Source organism: Pyrgilauda ruficollis, unplaced genomic scaffold (genome assembly GCF_017590135.1).
Source record: "Pyrgilauda ruficollis isolate IOZ18807 unplaced genomic scaffold, ASM1759013v1 scaffold70, whole genome shotgun sequence".
NCBI lineage: Eukaryota > Metazoa > Chordata > Aves > Passeriformes > Passeridae > Pyrgilauda > Pyrgilauda ruficollis.
The window spans coordinates 3,064,753-3,092,274 of NW_024528822.1; the positions used below are offsets into that span (position 1 = coordinate 3,064,753).

The 27,522-nt window shown below is 39.0% G+C and overlaps 1 protein-coding gene across 1 annotated transcript in view; it reads right to left on the reverse strand.

Annotated features, from left to right (window-relative positions):
* The window catches only part of DISC1 (DISC1 scaffold protein), a 132,965-nt gene that overhangs the window by 34,265 nt on the left and 71,178 nt on the right, over nt 1-27,522 (reverse strand). The window contains 1 exon segment of the mRNA XM_041485507.1: nt 9,082-9,142. Coding sequence (XP_041341441.1) covers nt 9,082-9,142 — 61 coding nt within the window.

Sequence of the window (27,522 nt, forward strand, 5' to 3'; positions counted from 1 at the left end):
CACAGTGGAGTTGTTATAAAAAATATTATGTCATAGCCAAAGCATTTTTGCATGGGAAATGGAAAACTAATAAATACAAACCGCCAAAGCTCATTGTATCAATCTTCCCTTTATTAATGCAAACACACATTAGCACAAACATCTTCAAGAGAAATTGTATACACTTCCAGGTCAAAAAGCCAATAACCTACTCTTGGGGAAGAGGAAGGATCTACGACTGCTGTCAGTCATGGTAGACATTCACCAGTCATAAAATTGCATCCTCTCCACATTGAAAAGTATCACAAATTAATAGACAAAAAAATTATTAATATGAATGTTAAACTCTTCATAAAATTCATATAGTTCAAGCAAGAAGAGCACAGGAGAAAAGGGAAAAAGATAAGAAAAAATTTACTTTTGCTCCAAAACAGAGAAATCTCAGCACACCAAAGCAGCAAAGTGATAAGAATTACTTACTCTTAACAAGACAAGAGTTTGCAACAGAGAGGACAACTGTGTGTGCTGGTTTTAGCTGAAGTAATTTTCTTCACAGTGGCCAGTATGGGGCAGTGTTTTGGATTTGTGCTGAACACAGGGTTGATAATACAGAGATGTTTTAGTTATTGCTGAGCAGGGCTTACACAGAGCCAAGCCCTTTTCTGCTTTTGGTACTGCCACACTGGCAAGGAAGTTAGGGGTGCACGGAAGGTGGGAGAAGACACAGCTGGGACAAGTGACCCAGGCTGACAAAAGGAATATTCCAGACCATATAACATCATGCTGTATATGTAAGTGGGGGAAGAAGGAGGAAGTGGACCACGTTTGGACTGGTATTTCTCTTCCCAAGTAACTGCTCTGTGTAATGGGGCTCTGCTCTCCTGGGAGTGGCTGAACACCTGCCTGCTCTTGAGGAATGCTGAATTAATTCCTTGTTTTGGTTTACTTGTGGGTGTGGCCTTCACTTTCTCCATTAAATTGTCTTTATCTCATGGGCTTTCTCACTTCTACCTTTCCTGTTCCCTCCCTGATCCCGCTGCGGGGGGAGTGAGCGAGGGGCCGGATGGGGCTTGGCTGCTGCCTGGGGTTAAACTAAGAGACTGTGACATTAATGAATTTCAGCAAAGTGGTGAGCTGCAGCTTTGCAGGCACCACTGACCAGCACCAGAACAATGCAGCATAAGAAAAGGGCATACAGAATAAAACAAAATCCTAACAAAATGCACAATTGTGAACCAGAGAGAGGCTGTGAACTGTCATCATATTTCCTTTTCAAGCAAGGCCAATACTTTCTGTTTTTAGAAGGGGAGATGCCTTGCCCTCTGACAATTTTTGCTATGCTAAGAATAAAATGAATGGAAGACAAAGAGCCTAGAGGAAAGAAGGGTAAGATTTTCCATGAATAAGCAGCAAAATCCCCTGTCACCTTGTCTTTGACAATGTTGCACACTAACTACTGATGTTAATTCAGTAACTTGGAAAAAGCCCTGGACAAAACCTGAATTAATATGGACAGGGAGTTAGTAAAGGCTGTTCAACCATGTGCTTTGCTTTTTCTAAAGCTCTGAGGTACTGGAAACTGGCCTCAAATCTGACCTTTTCTTTTTTTTTCTTTTTTTTTTTCCTAAAAAGATCTAGTTTCAATGCTGAAAATAGCTAAAAAGAACAGAGCTTTCTGCTACTTCTTATCAAACAGTATGGTCATGTGCCACAGTTCCCTCACCTCCCAATTAAAAATCAGTATTTGTGACCCAGCATCTCTGAACCGGCAAAATACAAAAAAAAGGACAATAACAATTTCTGGATTCTTAATTCTTGTGCCCTTCTTCGTACCTTATCATGTCATATAGAAGCCAGTCTTTAAAAAATGTTATATGTAACACATATACATTGGTGCAATAATAATTGTCTACTAGGACTTAAAGAGAAAAGGCAAGTTTTGTGTTATGTCCTCTTCCCTCAGAGTACTGTGGGGTCCAAAAGCCTACCTATCTCAAAAATCTCCCTCCACAAAATCTCCCGCCACACCTTAAACCAGCAGATGGTTCCTTAGGATATAAAACCACATTCTCTTCCCCTTGTAGCAAAAAATTAATTTTATCACTGCAAATTCAGAAGATTCCTGCTACTGACACAAAAGGCATGGCGGGTTCCATCAATGCAATTATCTCCTGTCTTGCAGTTGCCACAGACAGAAATGGTAGTGGGGGTGTTTTTCAGTTTGGTTTTTGCTTTGTTTGGGTTTTTTTTAATACCTTTTCTCACTTGGTGCAGGAAGCAGATTGCATTCTTTGCCCTCAATTTTTACTGCTTGTGCAACGTGCATTTCATCTGTGGATAGGTATTAGTTCTGCCAGGGCTGAGAGACAGGTTCAAGGCTGGGAACAGAGAGTTCCATCCTGGCACAGACATGAGTTTATCAAAGGATCTCCACTAGCACATGGCACCAGATAACACTGATGATAAAACACATATTATGCTGCAGAAACATGATTAGAAACTCTTATCTGTTGCAATTCTATAGCAACGATTTTCTTTTCCATGCCCTGTGGGCATTAGCTACACTTTCCACAAGCAGAAATGAAAGACATAGTGAAGATTGCCCCGTTTCCTCCAGACCCAGTTAATCTAGGCTAATCCACTTCTGTGAAGCAATACCATCAAATTTCTTCTGACATTATTTAAATTTACTAAAAGCTTCCAAGATGCTACACTTTGTCGGGAAACTGCAAACATTTTCAAATATATTGCAAGTGATTGTGAAGAGAATAAGGATATTTGGTGAGAACCTGCACTGTGATCATGCAGAATATGACAGCTTGAAAAGTAATCTAATGTGTTTTAAAGGTGAAAACAGGGTTTCTGTGAAGAAAGTGCTTTATTATATTCCTCATATCCAACTTCCCCCTGCTCCATGAAACAAAAGAGATAGGCAAAGATAGGTGTCCTAAGGGATAAAGTTGGAAATAAAACAAAGGTAAGAATAAAATACACAAAGTGGAAATGAGACAAGTCCAAGGAAGGAAGACAGAGGAGCCACAATAAAGGGAAGAGCAGGGGGAGAATCAGAAAGTCCCCTTTCTAAGATTGTTAACAACAAGACAGAGCAATTAAATAAAAACAAAAAAAAAGAAAGCGCACAATGTTTAAAACAGAGGGGGAAATAGAAAGAATACTTTAATTTTTCTTCTTTGTTAATTGGATTCACCACTGTGAAACTTTCCTAAACTATTAAAAAAAAGAGGATGTATCTCCCAAATAAGACTGGGCCAATATAGCAACCAAAAATCACCTGTAAACTATTAACTAACACGCTTAGCAATTGTCTTTTCAAGATTCACAGCTCCTTTTATTTGTGAGCATTTTGGGCAAGTAAACTCCCCTCACTACAGTAGTACCAAGAAATCAGTGAGATCTTGCCAAATTTCCCCTCCCTTATAGAAACACCTTTAAAATGTTACTTTTATTCACAAGTTCCTATGTTCTTCTTACCAGTTACATGGCTGAAAGTCATAATCCTTTGATTTGTAATGTCATAACATTTCCCCAGTAAAGTAAGTAGTATGACAAGAGCTGATGTTTTCAGGCTGGGAAAAAATATCAAGAAAACATCAGCCTTTAAGAAACAATAGTCCTGTTTTCATGACAGCCTCTATTATGTGGACAGAAAAAGAAGGTAACTGAAACAAAGCAGCTGCATTGTTCACAACAAGGAGAAGGGATTGTCCAAAGTAAAGTGCTTGATTGTTCCCATGAGGGTTTGGTGACACTGCAGTGTGTTCTTCACATTACTGAAACATGAGAAATTATTTGGTAGTGGTTGAAGGCTTTTTGTGTACCCACCAGTATGATAAAACTATACAGTATGGTCGAGAGAAAACCATTTTACTCTAAAGAACAGCAAACCACGATTAGGCAGAATACCTTCAAATGTCACTGGAGAGTGCAGAGAATCCTTCCAAATTTATGAATCTGACAAGTTATGTACATATTCACTTCAGGCAGCATCAATTTTTAAACATGTTCCAAATTTTCAGTACTTAAGTTAATCACACCAAGCCTAGTCCTGAAGTCCTTTGTTGCAACAGAAGGCAACACAAGTGATTCCACTGCTATCCAAGGAAATTTTTTCATGAAGAAAAGGACCCCTCATAAACAACAGCCTGAAGTCATAAGCAAACAACACAGCTGGGAAAACTACCCCTATATAATCAATGTTAAATTAAACCACAAAATATTCCATACATACAGGAACAACAGAGAAAGAGAGCTACAAATCTGCAAGGATACACAGTCCTTTTGATGTGCTCTGAGACCACGTTTAAGACCATCAGCAGTGTGAAACACTGTCCTTTTAGTGTGCTGTGGCATTCAGAGCATTCATACCCAGCTCTGCTCCCAAAACCATTTCTGAAACTTAGTATTTTATAAAGGAGACCTGAGGCATGCGGTATGTAAGGTAACAGTGAATAATAAGGAAAGACAGTAATTTCTAAGACTGTCCATTTTCATGTAAACCAGAAGGTCATGTGGTGGCATTTAATCCTGACCTGTCCTCTTATGGTATGGGACCCTCAGAACATCTTATGTCTTGCCTGAAGGGGCAGGATCTCAGTGAAGATGACATCCTCAAATGCATTAAAAGCACTGTCTGCATGAGAAATGCTTGTTTCTGATAGAGAATATGTGCATGCTCTAGCAGTCTGAGCAACCAGGCTGCAGCCACATTTGTTCTGAACTAGGCAAATGACATTTGATTGAAACTTCTTAAAAAAAAAAAAAAAAACATACATGAGATCAGGTAAAACAGACCTTGGGCTCAATTCCTGCTGCTTCAATAAATGCCTTTATCACACCAACTATCTTAACATCTCAGTGAACAAGGAGCCATGCAGATGAGCACAAGTTGCATCAGAGTAAGACTCCATTACATTTTCCCTACTGTGTATCCATGAATAAAAATAAAGGCACCTTTAATATGAAAACAAACATTGTTGAACAGAAAATGAACCCAAGACAAACAGCAAAACAAAGTCAGTTAAAGAAAGGTTTTGCATACATTTGCAAAGTTCCCTGGTGCTGTATCATTCAACAATGACAGTCACTGCAGTATTGCATCTTGTCATATTTATGCATTTTCCCTTTCTTGCAGGATAGCACAGAAAACAGCTCAATAAAAAACCTTTGTGTAATTGTCACCAGTTATTCTTGAACAATATTATTCCTCAAAAATAATTTCATGATTCCTATCTGGGAATTAGGAAAAGCCCCTTAAAAGCCCTGGTTTTGTGATGAATGGAAGTCACAGCATAATCTTTTGAGGTTTGGAGAACAGTACAACCACATTAAATTCCCTCAGCTCAAGAAATGTCATCTTTACATCAGCTGGTACAAAAAATTTGTTTCCAGCCTGAGGCAGCAACGATAAGGGATTTAGAAGTCATCACCATGTGGGGCAAGAGATATAAAGGAATGCATCACCACATATGAAGTGTCTGCTTCTCAGAATTTTGGAGCTAATGTTCTCACAGCTGTGTATGACTTAGACCAGCTGGGAAGAAGAAAGGAACTAAATTAGTCACTAGAAGGATCTAGTATTTTGTCTAACCTGCATTTTAACACTCTAGCAGCAGAACTGTTGGTAAGCAAAATAAGATCCGATCATTATCCAGCAAGGGATGGGGCTGTGAAGTCTCTTGGAAGCACAGTGGAAAACACACAGTCCTGGGGGCAGGCAGGCAAAGATGACATTTCATTCCTATCTGTGCACTGCTAAGATACTACTACCAGCTGGAACAGCCCTCAGCACAACTGAGAGGGGTCATGGGTTACAAAAAATTACCACAGACCATCTGGCACTCCCAAGCATGCCTGTTCTGCTGCACAGACAAGAGGGAAAACCTTTTGGAAGGCCTTAGCACAGTAGTTTCCCTACAGCAGACATGAGAGTTTCTGTAACCTGACACACAGGCACTAACAGCTCAAGATGAAATCTTTAATGGCTTTACAGCACTCTCGACTAGGATCAGTTTGTGACCCTCACCCATTTACATGACTAAAGCTCACTTATGGCAGAACTTGGTGGTTTTTAAAAGAGTTGGATGGTTGAAGTCCACTTTATTAATGGTAATGATAGAAAGTGCTAGCAAAGCCTTCACTTGGTGTAGAAATAAGTGAAATTAAAAAACCCCTACTTTCTGTGGCAGAACAAGGGTCCCATGAGAAGATGCTCATCTGAATTTCAATGAGCTAGAGCAATTACTGTAAACTTCTCTTGTACAATTCCTCCTAGATGGCTCAAGTGAGGAGCTGAAGTTACCAACACAAAACTTCTTGTACTTCAGATATTCACACAGACAGAGGTCTCTGCTGAACTCGCTTTTATTATCCTAACTCTCACCACTTTTGCGCATCTCCTGTTTCCTAACAGAAGGTAAGCAATGGTATTTACAGTCTCAAGAGAGCAGCCAATGATTTAATGTATAAACTTGAAGAATGGCTTGGTGTATGCTGTGGTGACTAGGAAAGAGACAGCCAGCAGCATTATCAAACATGCTATTTGTTCATTCTTTTATTTGGGGATACTGTCTTCAATGACTGTCAGTCCACTGTCAGAATACAACCTATATTTTAGATCAGGAAGAAACCATGTCAAGTAATCTGTATACTTAGTGGGTGCTTTGCCTTCCTTGGTGTGAAACTATCAGCTACTGAACATATTTCCATTTTTTGTCAATGCATGTTTCCCCATTTTTTCTTTAGATACAAGGCTATCAAAAGAGTAGCATTCCTACTGTAGCATATTCTATTAAGCTACCCAACAATGGATGCATCTTTAGGTCACAGTGAAAAGTATTGCATTTGTTTTAAAAACCAACCAACCAAGAAAAAAAAAAAAAAACCTCCCCAACAGGTATTCCAGCAAATAAGCTAGGTTCCCCTCTCCTCTCTCCATTAAAAAAAAGAAAAAAAAAAAAAAAAAAAAGGACAAGAGGAATATATTCCAAACTTTTCTTAAGAAAATAAAAGGGAAAGGGGGGAGGGAAATTAACTGACAAAATTGATTTTTTGAAACTTGAATCTTCATTAAAGCTGTTTTGTTACGAGATTTCTTCATTAACTTCCTTTTCCATTACAAACTGGTTGAACATGACATGTCTAAGAGGTCTGCTTTACTTTGAAGCTGTATCTTAAATTGAAGGGTTCTCAATCTAGGCTGTTTTTATTTGAAATATTACCTGGCAAAATTATAGGTTTCATCTGGAGAAAAGCTTTAGAGGCTTATTTGAATTCATGCTACCCAGACTTGATCCTCTTTTGGTTTCAAGTGCCTCCCCAAAAGTGCATCCATGAGCCAGATGCAAATTCTATCTCTGTCTAAAATGTAATCTTAAAACTTACTCTTTAAACTTTCCTTAGAGACTCTTTCTTTAGCTTATGATATATACAAATGAGTAATCTGAGCATCTATACGAAAACCAAAAAAGAGAAACTCTCTCAAGTTACTGCTCTAAGCGGGGGCAGGGTTTGGAGAAGCCTCTTGGGCTCTTGCTTGCTTTTCTATTTTATTGCTCAAGCTGTAAAGCAGGTGTAGCTAACTACTTAAAGAAACTAAAAAGAACCTATAAAAAAACCAAATATCTATAATGACCTAAAATAAAAATAGCATAAAAATAAAATATTTTTCAAGACATAGTATCTTGGAAACTTTTTTCTCATAAAAGCATTAAAGATTTTCTCTTTCCATCAGTATTCAAACAAATTCTTAGCTCTTAATTACTTGAACTATTTTTAGACTAATGCCATTTGCACATCTTGGAAAACAAGTTCAGGACTGAATCTTCACCATCTGGGACCTGCAAATTCTATGTGATAAACCTCTGGAAGGAGAAACAAACATACAGCTTCTCTAAGTATTTAACACTTTAAGAGAAATTTACATCCTTTTGGGAGCCTGATATGTCAGTTAAATCCATACACTCTAGAAGCATCAAAACATGTCGCTATACTTTATTTTTTAATAAAGAGTACGATTTTCAAAAAGACAGCACACAAAGTTCTTATGACTTGTCTTAAACTTATAGACTGAAGTATATAAATAATAAAATATTATTATGGAATAAATATGTTAAGAGACGGTTAAGCAGCACACAGAAACAAAGCTTGATCTTCAGGTCTGCTTCCATCATTTTTCATTCAGATCGGAATATCTTTTAAATTTACGAGTTGAATAAAATAAATATTTCTATATTCAAAAGTATGAGTGAGCAAAACTAAATACACAGAACCCTCTCTTTATCAATACAACAAAAAATAGCAAGGGTAACAATTTATTAACTACATCTGCTCAGTAATGGAAATGGAAATTGGTGGATTACATTTTATTAAGACACAAACTCCAATTACAACCCATGAAAGCCTTTTTCAATAAAAATATATTCATTCAGGGCAAAGTTCACTCACTAGAAGATTCCATTACAACAGCACTGTAATATTTGCTAACCATATTTCAAGGAGAATCCTAAAGTCGGAGGGGTCACCTAGAACCCTCTTCACACAGCAAGAGAAGGAAGTAGAAACGTTAGCATTTGCTTCAAAAACCAAAGGCATAAAAATCTGTAAATTCTGCTTTAGGATTCAGTTCTTAAAATATCTCTATTGTTGTCTTGGTTTGTATTTGCTCTCTGCAATACCCCAAACTGGCATTTTTTTCAAAACTGTTGTATGGACTGTCATTACTTGCTAAAGATGTCCAGAACTCTGCTATGGGATTCTTTGGCCCTGCTCAGTATTGGCTTTTGCATAGGAGTGGAAGGGTGATTTTTCACCCAGCTGTCATATCCCAAATACTTCAGGCTGGACCACTGCTGCTCAAGAGCAGCCCTTTGCACTGGAGAACACAGTGATTCTTTCTTTCACCTGCACCCATTGCCAGGCTGCTGAATGCAGCCATGAACAGAGCTTTTAACACAAACAGTATTTCCTACTTTGAACTATTTTTGGTATTATTCTAATGCCAGTTCCTTAACAATTTTATGTATATCAATGCTGTGTGTACAAGCATTTTTAAGATTTCAAAGGTTTTCATGATACCATTCTTACCTATGTAGTTTATCCTCCAGAATCTCCATGTACTTCTCAGCATTTTCTTTTACACTGGTCACTGCAAAATAAAGGCCAAAATTAGTTGATGATATAACTGTACAGTTCTATGGGGATTTTCCTTTTTTAAACCAACTCATCTCTTACCCACCTACTTTACACATGTCAGTTAGGAATAAGAATTTCATTAATCTTTTTCACATTCAAATTGCAGTGTGGGTGTTTTCTCCGTTTTTTCTTGAAAGTCTTTTGTATCTATATTATAATAATAGATCAATAACAAATGCATTAACCTCTCGGTTGGGCCAGAAAATGTTGAGACTAACAAACACACAGTATGTAGAAGCTTCTTCTTGACAAAATAAAAAACAGATGATGATGGCTAACAGAAATCATCCCCACAAAAAAAGAAATATTACCCATGCAGTACCCATTACTCCTCTTTATCTTTAGAAGTAAGCCAGCCTAACAAATGCATCAGTCCATGCACAACAGTCCTTTAAATTGTTATCAGTCTTGTATCAAACTTCTCTGATAAAATCAAAACACTACAGAATGAAAAGAAATACCACTCAAGATTGTTATGAAATTTACGTTGAGGTTTTTTGTGGTTTGGTGTCTGGGGGAACAGTTGTGTGTGTGTTTGTTTGTTTTTAAAGTTCAGACCTAGACATTCTCTGAGTCCCTACAACTTCTTCATCCAGAAGGCATTCCAAAAGACCGTTTATCATAACACACAAAAACAAAGCTGTTCTTTTGAATGACCATTGCTACTTCATCAATGGTAGAAAGCAAACCTCTTGCAGGAAAATAGAGGCTTTTAGATAACAACCATTTCCATAATATGACAACTTTTCTTCCCCCCCTCCCTAACAGCTGCTTGCAAAGTCCAATTCCAGTAGGACTGTAAATCACTTGGTCACTTTTAAAGTCTTAATTCATTGTACATCAAATATATATTTTATATGAAGAGGCATCCTACAGAGCATCATTGTTTTTATGGGAAAAACATGCTACATGGGTCAGATACCCTGTGAGTTTACCCACTCATCTCCCCCACCTTCTTACAATACGACAGCTCCAAGCACAGCTTACACACAAGTGCTTTCCCCTTCTGTGTTTGTTGGGTTTTTTTCCCTCTCAAACTCGAATGTCACCCACTAAAGCCTGGCCTGAAAACTCGGCATTAGCCAAATCAGCTGTGCTAAAGTTCACACACAGTGAAGTTCACTGAGGTAATACCATTAGCAGCAAGCATCAGGGTCAGTGTAACATCGACTGTCTGCAGAAGGCAGTGTTCACCAGGTTACACAGCAGTCACACATCACTGAAGCTGTCGGCAATGCAATGGCAAGTATAGAACACATTTTGCAAGGCTGATTTACTTTTTCATTGTTTGTTTTGTTTTGCTTGATATACAAGCTTATTAGATCAGCAAACAAACAAACCAACCAAACAACAAAAAAACCTGAAACAATCAAAAAACCCAAACCCACCACAGCCCCAATAGTCTGGAAGCAGGATTCTGCAATATTGTATTGTACATAGATGACTGCATTAGTTTATACATTCACAGGCCCAATTACTCATTAGAAGAGTGCTGATGGATGTTATGCAAAAGGGTTTATAAGGATTTCTGCAATGGCACTGGAGACTAAATAACTTTCTCTAGCTTGTAGCAGTTCTGTAACAACTATAGTGCTTAGTAAAAGCTCACCGTTTCCTTACCATGCTTTTATTCCTACACTTCCTGTAGAACTGTGGAAAGCCTGCAAGATGGCCAGTCTTTCTTTAATGACACACTAGAGCTTTATAAAAATGGCCACCACTTCTTGCAAACTCCCTATCCATCAATTCCCAAATGTGCAGACCTGAGGCCCAGTGCACTCTTTGTTAGCAAATAGCTTCAAGGTGTTCAGGCGCTGTACTTCCCTTCTCTTGCCATTGTCACAGTGTCCTTCAACATGAGCTGTTACAACTCAGGGGCTTATTCTTTTGGATAATAAAGTCAGCAGATATTATTAATTTTTGGAGAGGGATGAGAAGAGGTGGAGAATCTGTTTCACACTCACTTTGTTTCTAACCAATATAGTGACTTCTTACGTTACATGAAAGATAAACCTTGCTTTCAATTTCTCCTGCTGCGCTTGTCACTTTTTAATTGGGTTTGATCTGATAGAGTAATTCGCACTTTCACAGTTCAGTCCTGCCCCTACATGCAATTTTACAGTGCCCTTGAAGCACACAGCTTAATATATCAGCATTATTCAATGACAAAAAGTAATGGGCAAGAATACACCACTAGTCAAAAGTAGGTCAGCAAAAAGCTAACACTCATTTGGAAATCACCTCACATCACTAAACTCTACTCTCTCCTGTCAAACATTTTAACTACATTAAAAGAAATGCAAACTTTGCTGCTGAAAGAGAAAGCTCCCCAGACTAGCTTTGTCTCCTTGCCTTCTTCTCCGTGTAATTGGAAAAGCTGTGACCTGGAGATTTTGCTGGAAGGAAAACATATCTTAAAAATCTGATTAAGGTTACTTCCCTTGCAACAAGCTGTAGACAGCACTGCAACAAATACTTTCAGCCTTTTAGATCATCCACTGAAATAGAAGACAAGCAACAGATTAGCAGATTTTTTGTTCTAATTTAATTGATCTATTCACCATCACTTCAAAGCAAAAAAATGCAAACAGGAAACTGTATGTGCTTTCAATCTGGCCAAGAAAGTACTAGATGACAGAGAAAGAAAATAAATAATAATTTATGAGATTCTTCTTTGCATGCCAAATGGTTTATTTTTACATTTAAGTCAATGGGGTTGCCTTTTTCCATCAGTTCTCTGGGATTTACATGCTTGGCTTATACTGGCCTTGAGGGGAGTTATTAAAATAAAGAAGTATAAATTCTCTATTAAAATAAAGAAGTATAAATACTCGCAGAAGATCAGAACACCTGGTTATTTGCTAAGACTAAAAATAAACTTCTCTTGTGAAGTCTTAATTGAAGAAAGTGAGTCAGCATTTCTTTCCCTTATTTTATCTTAATTTTTCCTTTCTTCTTACTACAGCAAAGTCCAGTCTTGGAATCAGTTCTGGTCAGACAGGACTGAGAAGCAGCAGTGAGCTCCTGTGGTGGCCTTTTAATTGCTACAGAATGCAAATCTGCCATTTTAGATGCTGCATAGATATCATTCAATAATTAACCCACATAGCATTCCTTTAAAATATCATTACATGTCATTTCTCATCTGAAAAGAGCCCCAGTGGGGTAATGCTATTTCTATTACTTACAGGGAATATTCAAGCCCGCACATGAAAGCGTATCATTACTTTTATTCTTCAGTCTCTTATTCTTTGGTCCTCAAAATTGAACTTAAAAAGACCTATGGACTAAGAGATTTTGATTCTATGATCAATATTTTCTAAAACTTTATAAAACCTGAGTATTTGACTGGAGATACCTCAAACGCAGTGTTCATATGGATGCTCCAGACGTAAATGGTTGGCAATTCAGAAGAATAAATCTTTAAAATCGAGTAAGGGTCTTAAAAAATAGTAGTCAATATCACAGTAGTTTTCACAGATCAGTAGTTCTTTACCAGACAAGTCATTCACCGAGTCCAAGAGATACAAAGTCTGAAGTAAAGTTTTTGCCTTCCATCCTTCCATCCTAGAAGATATTCTTTCTTTTTTTTTTTTTTCTTTTTCCTGTTCTTTTTTTTTTTTTTATGGCTAGACAGTGTGGATGAATAATGACACATAGTTTTACACAAAATTAAAGGTTGGAGGAAATGCAATAGCTCCTACATCAACACCCAACATAAAAAGAACTGCCAGACATTACCTGCCTGCATGACAAGCCTGATACCTACAAAATTAGCCTTTCCAGTCCACAAGCATAATGTTCCTTCTCAAATATTATATCAGGTAGAGTAAAACTCCCACTGGCTTCAATGACATTTTTGCCTGACTTAAGGATCTAGGAATAAAAATTTTAAAAACTGCATAGACACACATTATTGATCTGAGGACAGAATTAGGTGTGAACAAGGCTGACATGTTGCTTCTCCTGTCACTATACTTTTTTTTAATGTAAAAATTGTTATTAATACTAAGACAAAATGAAAGCAGAAAATTATTCTATGCAAATCATCCTGATCTTTCCTGTGATGAAAGATGTACTACATTAATGTGTGAAGTTGGGGTCTGAAAAACTGAAGAATGGCTTTGATATATTTAAAGGTTCACTTGAAAAGAGTGACACTTGAGATGACATCTTAGCTGCCCATCTACATGTCAAGATGATTTATCAAGTCCCAGTAACAAGATTTTGGATTACAGAATGGTAAGGAATTTTGCATCCTGCAGACAGACAGGAAAAACCCCAAAGAACAAGCTCTGTGAAGAACAATGGCCACTCTCTTATGCATTGTTCTCAAGGATCTCAAGTAGAATGAACAGAAAAGGTCAGGATTAAAGGCACAAAAATAAGTGGTTCATTTAAAAAGTGTAAATACTTTAAAAAGGCAAATGAAATTCTATGCTGGTTCCCTGTCATCCAGTAATGAAGTAAATACTGAGATATGTAGTTATTACCTGTCTTTTCCAGTAATTGTGGTTTGTTCTAAGAAATGTGCTAATCCTCTGAATAACATTGCAGAACAGCACAAAATAACTGAGGAAACTACTGCCACCAGAGATGAGGTGACCAAGATTTGGGAGTCTAAATGGACTGGCTATTCTGCAATTAGAAACACTACATAAAGGTGAACTGGAAACACAAACATCTGTACTGAACATCTAAGAAATAAAAGCCAAACATTTAAAGACACAACCCAATCTTACTTGATGGAGTTGAAAATATTCTCTGCCTAATTGGAGATGATTCCATAACTCAACCACAAGGTTTTTCCCTCCTTCTGTAAGCAGCTGGCGTGGAGAATAGGATACTGTCCTGCCACAGAAATGGAAAGCTGTGCTCTGCAGTGGCATAGCCCCGCCAGGCACTCAGAAGCAGCAGTTCTGTTGGGACTGAGATCTGTGAATGCAGCAGGGCTGTACCAAGCAGGGCTGCTAGACAGTCTCAGTCCCTCTGGACGGGAAAGAGTCTGCAACAACAGCTGGGTGATTCAGTAATGTTGATCTTATCATAACCCCATCCCACAGGAGAAGAGGGGGCTTTCAGGGATCCACTGTCAAATGACACTCCACTGTTTTCAGAGCTCTCAGAGGGACAGAGTCCATGTCAAGATTTTCATCAGCATCACTTTCCTCTCCAGCAATAGAGAGTCAACTGCTCTGATACCACAGGGCAGCACTTCTGACAGAAGCAAACAACCAAAGGTTCCATCTGGAGCATCACTGTCTTAAAATACTTTGCTCACTCTCACATTTAAAATTTTGTAGGATATCTCCACTTTATACCCTCTAACTCTGGAAAAATATGGGAAGTAATAAAAAGCTATGACAAGTAATAGAGAAATACAAAACTGGCAGAACACAGGACAGCATAGCATTTTGGCCCTAATACTGCCCTAAAACAGGAAAAGACTGAAACTGTGAACAACTCGCCTTCCTCAGGAAGTTCCCCTTGGAGCTGTGGATACAGAGTGTCTACTGTTCAACTTCTCCCTAGCACTTTGGTACATCCTGAACAGGAGGAAGCCTAGTCTAACCTCCAGACATGCTGGGAATGGGTGGACACTTCAAGTCCAGAAGAAACAGTTTCCTCTCTTTAGGAGACCACATCACAGCCAAGTTTGGCCAAGTTTTTCCAGGTCATTTGGAAAGATGGTAGTATTTTACACATAACAGAAGTAGTCAAAGAAAATGCTCCTTCTGCTTGTGTCAAAGTTCTCAGCATAGTTAGAGATGGCTTAATTTGTAGACCTCGGTGCAACAATGATTTTGAGCATGCGATAAGGCAAGTGGCACCTTGGCTTTGATGCAAAAAATTACAGCTAAACACAGATCACACAGAAGACACTGATTTTAACAGAGAAGCCACATTCTGCTCTCAAGTTAGATGTCAAGGCAGATGTAAGTTATGGAAAATCTCAGAATGAACAGAAGTTTAACAAAGAAATAAAAACCAGAAAATAGATCTTACAAAGAGAAATGACAGGAGATGCCAGCAGCTCTGCTTATAACAACTGACAATTCTGTCTTTGAGCAAGGCATAAAAGGTTTGCAGAGGTGACAAGGAGCAGGGAAAAACCACCCTGCATAGAAAGGAACATTTGAGAAACAGACATTCCCAGAATCTGTCTCCTGAACCTTCATTGTTGCATGCAGTACTTTTCATCCAAAAAGACAGGTGACCCTTCAAGTTCTGTGATGATTAAATTGCCTACATTCAAGAGAATTACCATACTTTCACATGGTTTCTTTCAAAAGGTTTCTTTCAAATTTCTGCAAAATCTGTCAAACCTGACACAGGGATTCCTTCCATGCTACATGTGGGAGACAGCAGGCAGAAGGAGGCAAATTACTTTCAGTAAATAATTTACCTTAAAAAAAAAAAACAGCTGAAATTTTACGCATTGTTTTATTACACAGTATCAAAGCAAGCATACTGATTTTAAACTGAAGGGGCAGTAGGCCCAGCAGTCACCAGAGCTCATAACAATGTGAAAAAAAGATTGGCCTTGATACTTTAAGAGACTATATAAAGAGTAGGGAGAGTCACAAAGCAAATAGCACCAGACCACCCACCTGTGCAGCCCCAGGTCTGGAAGCAGCCTCCTGGCCTTCCAACTTCTCCCCTGCATGTACCACCTCTGTAGTAACTACAGGCTAGGTGCACATCCCCTATCACAAGTTTGGTTACTTTTCCACAAATGATTGGAGTGTACTAAGTGGAATTTTAAATTGGCTACAGAAAACCAGGGAGAAAACCATTCCTACTTCATTGTTTGGTACTGGATGACAACATTCTCACTTCAGGGAAATCTGAGCTCAAACCAAACTCTCCTTTACACTGCTAACACAAATAAGCCAACTTGCCCCAGAAAGGCTTTCTTCATTGCAGACAGGTTTAACTTTATTTAAAATTAGAGAGGACATGGATTCATGCACAATTTCTAGCTCCAGAGTGACTGTATAGTAGCACTTCTGGAAGAATGCTGGAGATCTTCACTGATAACATCATCAGGGGATGAAGTCTCCTGAACTCTCCTATGGGAAAGTGAAGGTTGAGCTTTTCTCTCTCATTCCATCACATGGATAGGACAATTGTGTTTTCCTTGCTTCTCTGCAGCTGCCAGAATCATTGTTTACACTTTGTTACACAACTTATTAACCTATTGAAAGTATCACCTCTTTTCCAAAACCCATGAGAAAAGTTTCTTTTCACTTTCTATTCTTATTTCTCTTGCATTCTTTACTAAGCAACTGGAGAGGAATGAAGGGGAAGGCAGAGGTCTCAGAGAGCAATTTGCTTACATTTTCTCCTACCTGGTTCTCCTCTCTGCCTGTTTGCCACCTATTACTTCAATCTTCTGCTGATCATCTGTTCAGCCTCCTTGCTCCAACAACAACAAAAAAAATTTCCCTTTTTCCTTTCTCCTCACAAAGCAAAGCCTGAACATCAAGGAGAGAGCCATGTGTCCAGCTTGTCCTCTGTAGATTGTCAGCAGCCACAAGACATCATCTGGAAATCATTACTCACCGGAACAAGGCAACCAGACTCAACATGTGCAAAGGCACCAGAAGAGTTCAAACTCGTTACTTGAATTGCCATAAGTTTTTCCTGGAAGTAAGATTTATTTTAACACTGTTAGATAAGATAAAAAGACCCAGAATGAGCCCTTTATACAGATATCCAAGACAAACAACAGAGAACAATTAAGGCTTTGTGCACAGACTAAGCTCCATGACAATTACTGACAACACCTAATGCCTATGTTATGAAAGGCAGGAACAGGTCAAACATTTTTGTCTGACAGACAAACTATAAAACAAGTGAAATCACAATTCAATTTTTGGCTTAAGAGGATACTTTACAGCTAATATGGATGATCCACAGACCATGGGACATGTCACAGCCATTCAACAACATCAAGGCTTCTAAAAGACACAGGAGCTGGTTTCAGGCGGCTGTTCTGCTGAACTTCCACGTGTGCAGTCTTACACCTAGTGCTTTAGTACCTAAATTGCAACTAAAAAAATTATATTAAATTACTAACCCACTTTGGCTTTTTAATTTAAGGTCACAAAGGAAAGATGACCAAAGATTTTTCTCACTCTAACCTCTCCAGAAATTCTTTTCTAAAAGGATTCTGCAAAATGTCATGCTAGTCTTAATGCTGCTGATTATTCTTTTCCTATCTCAACATGCTTGCTAGTCAGGCCATATAAATTAGCAAGAACCCAGGCACCCACAGAGAGAGACAACCCTAAGTCAGAGGATAAAATATATTTTTTACTTCAACAAATACAATTAATTATTGCATAAACTGTCTTCAAAACTTCTTTATAGAAGAAAACCACATCATTGCAACACAGAAAAAAAAAATTAGAAAAATTGAATTTGCCACCAAATGCTGCTGTATAATCTGGTTATTAAAAGAGATTAAAGGGAGAGCAGCATACAAGCATAAGAGCTTTGAAAAGCAACAAAAAAAAGGGGGGAAAGTGTTTAAAAAGCCAGTGCTATCAATGACAAAGGAAAATCACAAACACCTTCATAGCAGAACAAATTGCTACTAAGACATCAGTCCTTCAGATAATTTTAGAGACAGCAAAGTGGAGCTTAAAGGTATCTACTGAAGGTTAGAAGTAGTACAAATTGCAACAGTGATGAGAAAGAATATTCAGAATTCCAAACTATTTTTTAACAACCTTGAAATGACATCAAATAAAGCAGGGACTTCCTGTACCAAGGCTTACAAATGATATCTGCAAATAGCACTAGCTTACATTGTTTGTGCTGCTGTTCCCTCCAAGGATCTAGAACAGGTCTTGAAACTTCAGAGAAGCAGCAATTTCTTTTTTAGAAAATAGCTGACAATGAGACCATGATACAGAGAAGCAGTGTCCCACATACACGGAACTTTTCAGAAACTCTTTGTAAACTATTTGACCACTGTTGGCTGTACCAGTCACCCTTTCTGCAATGCAATTACGGGGCTTCCAAACAAGAAAAAATGCTCAGCAGAGAGGTTGAGCAGAGCCTGTTCTGCAGTCATTTCAGAGACAAGAGAGCTTTAATATGTCACTTTCCTTAATCCCTAATAATCTTTGCCCTAGCTGCTTCCTCCTGACATTATGCAACCTGCACATAACGGCATATGAGTTTCATTAAACACACAAGTAATATTTGGCTATGCCTGACACATCAATGTAAACATGATGCTTTTGACCATGAACATGCAGTGATGCCTTAAAAGCCTCTCTGCTCCTTACACACAAAGCTGGGGCAGAGATTTACACAATGTAAGTGGGAGAATTACTGCAGCTGAGCAAAACAGATGTACCTACAAGAACGTACGTGCGCTAAGTGCTTCTACTAATCCTGAGCACCCAGAAGGGCAGAGTCACAGACACAAGGGCACACTGTTGAGTGGACAGATGTTTTTCTGAACTGCTTTCAAGACAGGATCATTAATTTAATTGGCTGACTTCAAAATGTTGTTTACACTGTAAATTCTTTTTCTTATTAACTTCCTAGTGCAAAACTCTACTGCAGTAGAGCTCTTGAAAACAACAGCTTTAATATCTCTAAGCTAAGGTGGTCACAAAAGAAGGCATAAGATTTCACACAGGGTGATAAAGTGCACTTTATAAATTAGTTGAACACACCACTTTACACTGCATAGTAAGAAAGGGATTCCAGTGACATTCCAATGGAAGACAAACACCAGCATATTTCAGATTACCATGTAATCTTCACTGATGCTACCCTCTCTTTCTTATCTTTTTTTCCTCAATACCCTCTTTGGTCACCAGAACCAGGCATAAATCTACATCTTCCCCTTATATGGATAAACTATAAAATATTTTTCCCTGTAGCCTTTTGTTTTTGTTTTTTTAAGAGAGAATTCATATTTAGCTTAGAAAGATGATAAAAACCAGCCTTATTACTATTCAAAATCTCTTTCTAGATTGAAGCAGACAGTTTCAGCATCAATAGCAAATATTTAGTTTGAATTAAACCCTAAGACCTCTGTTTCTGTAATGTCCATAAAGGAAAGAAATTAAAGGTCTTGCCCTTCATATTGAGTCTCTGCATTGCAATATGGTAAGTAGGATGAGTGAACTCATTCTTCAAAGCAGCAGAATGCTCTAATGCAGTGGTCCTTTAAAAAAAAATTCCCTGAAAATAGAAATTTCTGTTGAAACTGACACTCTTTCTTGACTTTTGACTATGAGTTTCTTTCTCATACATTTTATTTGCCATATGACCCAAGCTGTCTCCCTCCCTGACTTCTAAGTCTATGCTGTTTCTGTCAGTTTCTCCTCCATTCTTCTTTTTGGTTTCTACTCTGCCTTTCAAACTCCTCTTTTTCAGATTTTGTCAACTTTGCTCTTTCACTTAAGCTGTAAATCATTCAATGCCTCAGGGAATTTTACTTCTGGTTTTGTTCTCTGGACCAAACTTGCAGTGTTTAAGCCACTTCTAGAAAAGAAAACTTTTAAGTACAAGTAGTAGTAAGGATTCCTGAGACAGCAGTTGGTGGGCACTTTACTGGTCATTCTGGTGATGTTGAAACAACTTCCCAATAGCTGATGTAGACTCTTCTATAATAGCTTAATTGAACATTTTCTAATACCAGAAGTTCTTTAGGTATGATTTCACATGCTTAGATGATGTAATCTTCATGACCTAAATTATTTTTCAATTATTTTCCTTGAAAAGAAAAATTTTAATTTCCTAAGTTTTGAAGACATGGGGCAGAAATCCAACTCTGGCAAAAATCAAGGTCCCTATCTTCAGAACATCCCACAACCTGCAGCAAGAACAGCATTATGAGGCTATTCCAAAATGTCCAACGTTAGGATTAGAATTATGCTCCTCTCTTAACCTTCTCACTAAGGTGCAAGTGCAGCAGTAACTTCTTCTGGACACTCTCAGGACAAACTAATCAGCTCTACAGACAACACCCACCCATTTCTCACCACTCCTTCATGGAAAAGGTGGACAGGCAGATTGAATTGTCCGCTGGCTGGACCACAACAAACCTGGGCTGTGACACCAAATGAATGAAATTTTCTATGAGTCTCACAGCTGAAAATAGAGAAGACGATTCAGGTTTCCTGCTCAGATATCCAGTCTAATTATTGGACAGTTAAGAGCTTAAGAGAGACAGTCTGCCCAGAAACCACTGGAGAAAAAGAGAAGTGGAGGGAGTCAAATAGGGAAAAAAAGTCATGATGAAGAGCAGGTTGAAAGGTGCTGCTGAAGGACTGAGCCCAAGGGAAAGTCCATTGGTCTGCAGCAGATGAGCAGATTACAGCCAACTTCCTAGGGCACTCTGTTCAAGTGTGAGTAGAGCCAAGTGGAACAGTTCACCACACTGGAGAATAATTTTCAATTGAGCTGCTGCCTCCTTGCCTGGCTGACTGACTAATATGTCAGTTGAACAATTAGATTGGTTTTTCCATCATCTTCCCTCAAAATTCAATTTTAAATGTTGGGACAAATTGCCCACCATCTAATAGAAGTGGACTTGTACCAGCCTGCATGTTTAGGCAAAGTTGAGGAACATTCAACATTTTCCCAACTTTAAGGTCCCCCATAGATTTTGCTGCTAACACCAGGTCAAGTTGTAGAAATGAGAAATGCTCACACAGCAAATGCTTCCACAGTGTTGGATTGCAAGAGGCTTTTTCAAAGCGCTGTTTGTGCATTTTAGCCGTGAAACTTCCAGGGATATCAGCAGGAGTCACACAGCTAAATCCCCAAGCAACACTTTAGGAAGATGACTTATATTTAAAGCAGGATTAGAAGAAAATACTTCTTAAGCCATTTTCCATGTAACATTATCAGTCTAAAATTTGGAGAAATACAGAATCATTTGGGGGAAATACATTATTCACTGGGTATCAATTTTTCCATCCAATTAGGCTTGGCAGCTACACTGAGTATTTAGCACACACCCTTGCCTACCCCTTCCTTTCCACAGAGTGTATATATTAAACACAAGTTAAGACTTCTGGGTTTTCGACTTTGTTGATTTTATATTCCTTCTGGGATTTAAAGTACTACTTTGTTTAATTATTTTTCCTCTACTCATCCACACTATTGAATGACAGTAATAATGAACTCAGAATCATTGTACAAATCCCAGTAGGAACCATTCACAGTTTGCTAATAGGACATTATATTTGCATTACCAAGTTCAGTTCAAAGCACGTTGTGTAAATTAGCTCTGAGGGTTACTACCATGAATCTAAAACCAGAACATCAGGTCAATTAGCACAGCTCCAAAGTACAGTATTTTGGGTGAAAACAGAAGGGGTATGATTAAAATTCTAGGAAATCCTCTTTTGAGCTAAGTGCCTCTGAAAAGATGTCTGGATTCACTTCTGGGAGAAACCAGAATGCCTCAGCTCACAGCAGTGTAGCCTGATGCCAGTGACCCTGATGCCTGGTAAGTTCTATTGACCTGTTCTAAAGAGGGGGCAAAATTAACTCCCAGGAGGTGTGGAAATCCTCAGAACCTGCCAGAGACACTTCCTTTCCCATCCAAATTAAAAGAACAGGTGAGTATGAGGAAGATGTGGAGGATGTGTGAATTTAACGTAGAATATATTGCTTACATAAAAATGCAACTAACGCACAAAAGATACTCAGTTTCCTCCATGAAAACAAACCCAGCATGTACCAACCCACAGCCAGAGACTAAAAAATCACAGTTTAATAATGAAAGGAGGCCCACAACACATTAAGGCAAGGCATTCCCAGCAACAACTTGTAGGACTATTTACTTTTAGGGCAGACAAACATACATGTATGCACACACAGACAAATATGTAAGCAGTTAATTAACTTAATGAACTTTAGAGCCCACATCTTTGGACAAACTGCTGGAACAGAAACATGCAGACATGACAGGAAAAGAGGTATCCTAATAAAGCTATACCTCATGAGCCAGATGAAGCCAGAAGGTGCCACCTAAAAAATGAATGGAAGGGCCAATGGATATTATTCTAGTCAAGTCTGTTAATTGGTCTAGATCCTACAGTCAGTTCAGGTCAGTCTTATCAAGCCATCAAATCAGCACAGTATATACCACTGTCTGATAATACCTCTGCCTGGCTAAAGATGATCTTAAGATTCATTCCTTGAAACATTTTGTGGTTAAGCTTCCAAAATTTTAGTGTAACTGCCTTGAAAGGCTGCTTATTCTGTAAATGCTAAAACAAAATACATTATTATTCTCTGCAGAAAGATAATTGAAATAACAGTTAGGCAACTTCAAAATTATTTTAACTTCAAACAAATCATGGGATTTCTGATTACACAACAGAAGTCATTCAATGGACATTTTTTATAGCCAACTGTATAAAAATGATCATTCCTCACACAAGATGATGTCTAGACCTGGGACACAGAGGGGAATTCTTCATTAACATTTATAATTCTTCAGCTTATTAGGCTGCAGCCTAATGGATCTATAGGGGCTGAATGAACTAAGTAAAACTCCTCACAAGGCCTGAAAGAAATTGCTGGGTTATATACAGGACCAGGTAGAAAGGTATAAAAAAAGAGATACTGGGAAACAAATTTGGATGTTTTGAGTTGAGTACCTCCACAAAATACTTTTGGGTCCATGTGCATGACCAGCTAAATAGCTGTAACCTCCTGGTGGAAGTGGTGAGAATGAAAGGATTTGCCTAAGTGAGAAAACAGCAAACAAATACATAACAGATTCCACCCTAGCTGCAATGCAAACTGATGTGTGAAAGAGAAAATGGGCTTTTAGTGAATTATAAATAGCTGGCAAGGACTGAATACTCAGCTGGGTGAAAAATGCTTTATATGGAAGACAGTAACACATGAAAGATCAGAAAGCATACATAAATTGAAATAAAATGAATATGTTGTCAGAATACAAACAAATGAAAGACGTATTTTGGAGAGTAAGCACTATAAGATGCTTACTATTGCATGACAACTCAGCAACAGAGATGGGCTAGAGTGCCCAGAAAAGCAAAAGATATTTGGTATAATAAGTGCTTCTGAAACTAGGTAGAATAACACAAATCAATTGACTGCTTATTGTATACCAACTCAGTAGCACAGGAAAGCTCAGATTAACCTTAGGAGCCTTAGATTACAAGCACAAATGAATTTGCAGAGGCAGTGAAGCAATGCGTTACTGCAAGATTCAATAGAATCTACTATGAAAAAAATTCTCCCTTTTAAAAGACTATTCAGCTGAATTTGAATTCTCCAAATTTTTTCACATCACCTTATGAGTTGTTTTCTTTCCTTATTTCAATTACAACTGTTCTTTTCAATTTGCTGTTCTTTTCTATTGGGCTCTTCACACCTAATGTTTCTTCCACCACTTTTTAAAACCATTAAAGAAGCAGAGAAACTCTCAAATATTTTCTCCTGAAGAAGAAAAAAAAAAAAACGACAATATTTTTCTGTCATCCTGCCTTTCTATATCCACACTGAAATATCAATTACAAGTTTCCTTTTAACATACACAGATGCACAAATGTACCTGAATTTGTGTCAGACTTCTAGGTGCATCCACAAAGGGTCAGGGCAAACAAGATTGGGGAAATAAAGCTTATCTCTGCTTCCTCTGTGTTTAACATGATTCTGTAGTCTATCATTTCCTTAATGAGTGGTGCAACTCTTATTCTTAATTGTGCATTATTCCCATTTTCAGCATTTTAAAAACTAAATTATCTAAAGAGAAAAGATGTCCAAAGGGGAATCATACCCTAAGAAAATGCATTTGAGTAGCAGCAATTAAATACTCGCTTTCTAAAAAGTTGTGAGGCACAATTGCTTAATAATGATTCATTTCAAATGAACCCAGAGAAATGCAGATTTTTAATAACTTCATTCTCCTTGGTCTTCCCCAGAAGATATTTAAACAGGGCACATGACTGCAATCAGCAGCAGGAAGCGAGTGTTGCTTCAGTAAAGCAAAATGGAACATGTCAGCATAGGAAAATAAAGCTGCCTACTTTGATTTCTGGCATTGCATCTTTGGTCAAAGTATATTTTTTGTGGGAAGTTCCATGACATTTGGATAGCTACAATTCTTTGAAAAGCATTAGCATATTTATGTATTCATTATTATTTTTTATCAGAGTTTTGAGCACTTGTTCTCCCACCAAATCAGATGATCTGTAAGAGGTATTGGCCAGCTGAACTGGTCAAATTGACTACTGGGGCCAAGTATGGTCATTTCACAGGACTCTGACACACAATTCCTGCCACATGAGGATGTCACCTCTTCCTGCTGGGCTTCTTCACAATTTCTGTGCTTTAAGGAGCTCTCCTCAACTTTTTCTGTCATGCCTTCCTTGAAAAACAGGAACCTCTGCTTCATGGAGGTTCTGGACCAGAAGCACACTGGAGGCCAGCAGAGAGTGAACAGTGCCACCTCCTGCCCCACTGCCCCGAACTCATGGGCCATGCCAGCCCTGCCAGCCAGGCATGTAATGGCTTACCAGGTTCAGATGGCACAACAGACCTGCCGAGCTTGCACAGTGCAAGGAGCAGTGGGGAGACACACAAAGTGAAGGGGAATTAAAAGAAACCCTCATGTCACAGTTTCTGTCATCCTGCCATAAAAATCACCTTTAATTACTTAGTCTAGTAAGAATTACCTTTGATTAATCTTTTATCTTCCGCCCTCCTTAGTTAAGGAATTAGCAAAAAAAAGCATTAAATGACAGTGGATTTCCTCTATTTGATGTGCACTGTCTTAAGACTTGATCAGTTCTGAGGGGTGTTAGTGTAATCTGCTTTCTACTGGGCATGGGCAAGGCCACACAGATAAACCACATCTCACTTCTAACAAAAATAAAAGTAATTATCCTGCTTTGCCAATGATTTCAAGAATATTTGTTCTTTTGCCCTAAACTGCCCAAGAAACAGACTCTGCAGCTTCACTATTTACCTATAGTGCTTCTCATACTTACAGTGATTTCTAGGAAAACAATGCTACTCCTAAGTACATTTTTGTGATGGATTTTAATTTTCCCTGGGGGCAATTTCACTCTTAAAAATGACACAATACTGCAAACATTCTTAGACAGAGAAAAATATACAGGCACCCTAATAAGCTAGAAATCCTTTCCACAAGCTTCTGCTGTCTTTTTAAGACTTAAATTATCTTTGTAGCTGTGGATTGGGTAATCATAGCATTCCAGATGTGGATGAAGGAACAAGATGGACAACAGAGAAAATAAAATCCTTCACTGTCCAAAAAAGTCTATTTCAGGAAAAAACTTCTTACAAAAAGCACAGAGGCAACAATGTACTTGGGGTACCCTGATGGGAATTCAAGCTGGGAACCACAACTATTTCAGATCAAGCAGCTTCAGACCAAAGTGACAGCTTGTATGGCTGAACTGTATTAAAGAGCAAATCTCAGCCTCTTGTAAGTGTACTTTGTTCACTGTGATGGCTGAAATGAAATGAGGATTCTCATTTTCTCCTAAAACACTGAGATTAAATGTCCTCTGGACTTGCCAGAATGGTTAATAGAAGACCCTTTTGGGAATCATCTTTTGGCAAAAAAGAGAGCAGCTCGCAGGCTCCTTGGGCTTCTGCCTAAGAGCAGATGTTCTGTACCCAGCAGCCTGCAGATGGCAGCTGCATGCAACCTCCTCCATGAGGAAGCAGAGTGGGTCCCTCAGGGGTCATCGCTGGGGCTGACATGTTCAGCATTTCTGTCAGCAATGCTGATGGTGGGATGGAGTGCTCCCTCACCAAGTTCACTGAAGACACCAAGCCTTGTGGTGCAGTCAATGCACTGGAGGGCTGGGATGGCATCCAGAGGGACCTGGACAGGCTGGAGAGGTGGGCCCATGCAAACCTATGAAGTTCAGCCAAGCACAGTGCAAGCTCCCACACGTGGGTTGGGGCAATCCTAGGCACACCTACAGGCTGGGCAGAGAAGAGACTGAGAGCAGCCCTTCCAGCAATGATTTTGGGGTGATGGTTGATGAACAACTCAACGTGAGCTGGCAAAGTGCACTCGCATCCCAGAAAACCAAGGAAATCCTGGTCTGCATGCAAAGGAATGTGGCCAGCAGGTCAAGGAAAGTGACCCCACCACTGTACCATACACTCATGAGACCCCCACCTGGAGTCCTACATCCGGCACTGGTGTCCCCAACATAAGAAGACATGGAACTGTTGGAGCAAGTCCAGAGGAGGCCACAATATTGCTAAGAGGACTGGAGCACCTCCCCTATGAACACAGGCTGAGAGAGTTTTGTCTCTTCAGCCTGGAGAAAAAAAGTTTGTACAGAGACTTCATTGCAACCTTCAAGTATCCAAAGGGGGATCCAGGGAAGCCAGAGAGGGAATCTTTTTCAGGAATGCAGTGATAGAACAAGGGGGAATGGGTACAAACTGAAAGAGGGTAGGTGTAGATTAGATATTAGGAAGAAATTCTTTACTGTGAGGGTGGTGAGACATTGGAACAGGTTGCCCAGAGAGGTTGTGGATGCCACAACCCTGGCAGTGTTCAAGGCCAGGTTGGGTAAGGCCTTGAGCAGCCTGGTCTAGTGGGAGGTGTCCCTGTCCATCCCAGGGAGGCTTGGGACTGCATTATCTTTGAAGTCCCTTCCAACCCTTAACATTCTACAGTTCTATAAACCACTCATCACCCTGCCTTTAATCGAGTACCATTTGCTGCTAGATCCCAAAAACTAAGTGATGCTCTTCACAGAGAGAGGAACTGTTCCACCATTTCAGTTACATGAACAGAGAGTCAGAAAGACATGGATACTGTGTCAACACCAGCTGAGAGTACAGGGATCAGAGACAGGAGCTGAATCCAACTGCTCAGTTTGTTGCTCCACACTGCACACTGCTTCAATAGACCCACAACCTGAGACTACTAAACACAAGCAAAGTCAAGGCTACTTCTAAAAGCACTGAAAGCAAGGTGCAAGCAAGTTCCATCCTCAGGGATGAAAGAGGATACACTGCATACTGACAATGCATGTTTCACCCCAGGTGATGGGCTGGATCATTGCGGAAAGGATCCTTCATCAACTGAAGGACCAGAAAGCTTCAAAAGTTCACTGGGGATATCCCTGCTATCAGAAATAGCCACTGTTCAGGGAGATTGGTTTCCAGCCTCCAGCACTGGGATGTCCCACCCCTCACACCAAAGGACAGCTGGGACATGCCAACAGTTTGTGGAGGGCAAGGCACCCCAGAGGACAGATTTTATAACTTATTGTGATTGACAATGCCTGCAAGGGAGCCCTCAAACTCTCCTCA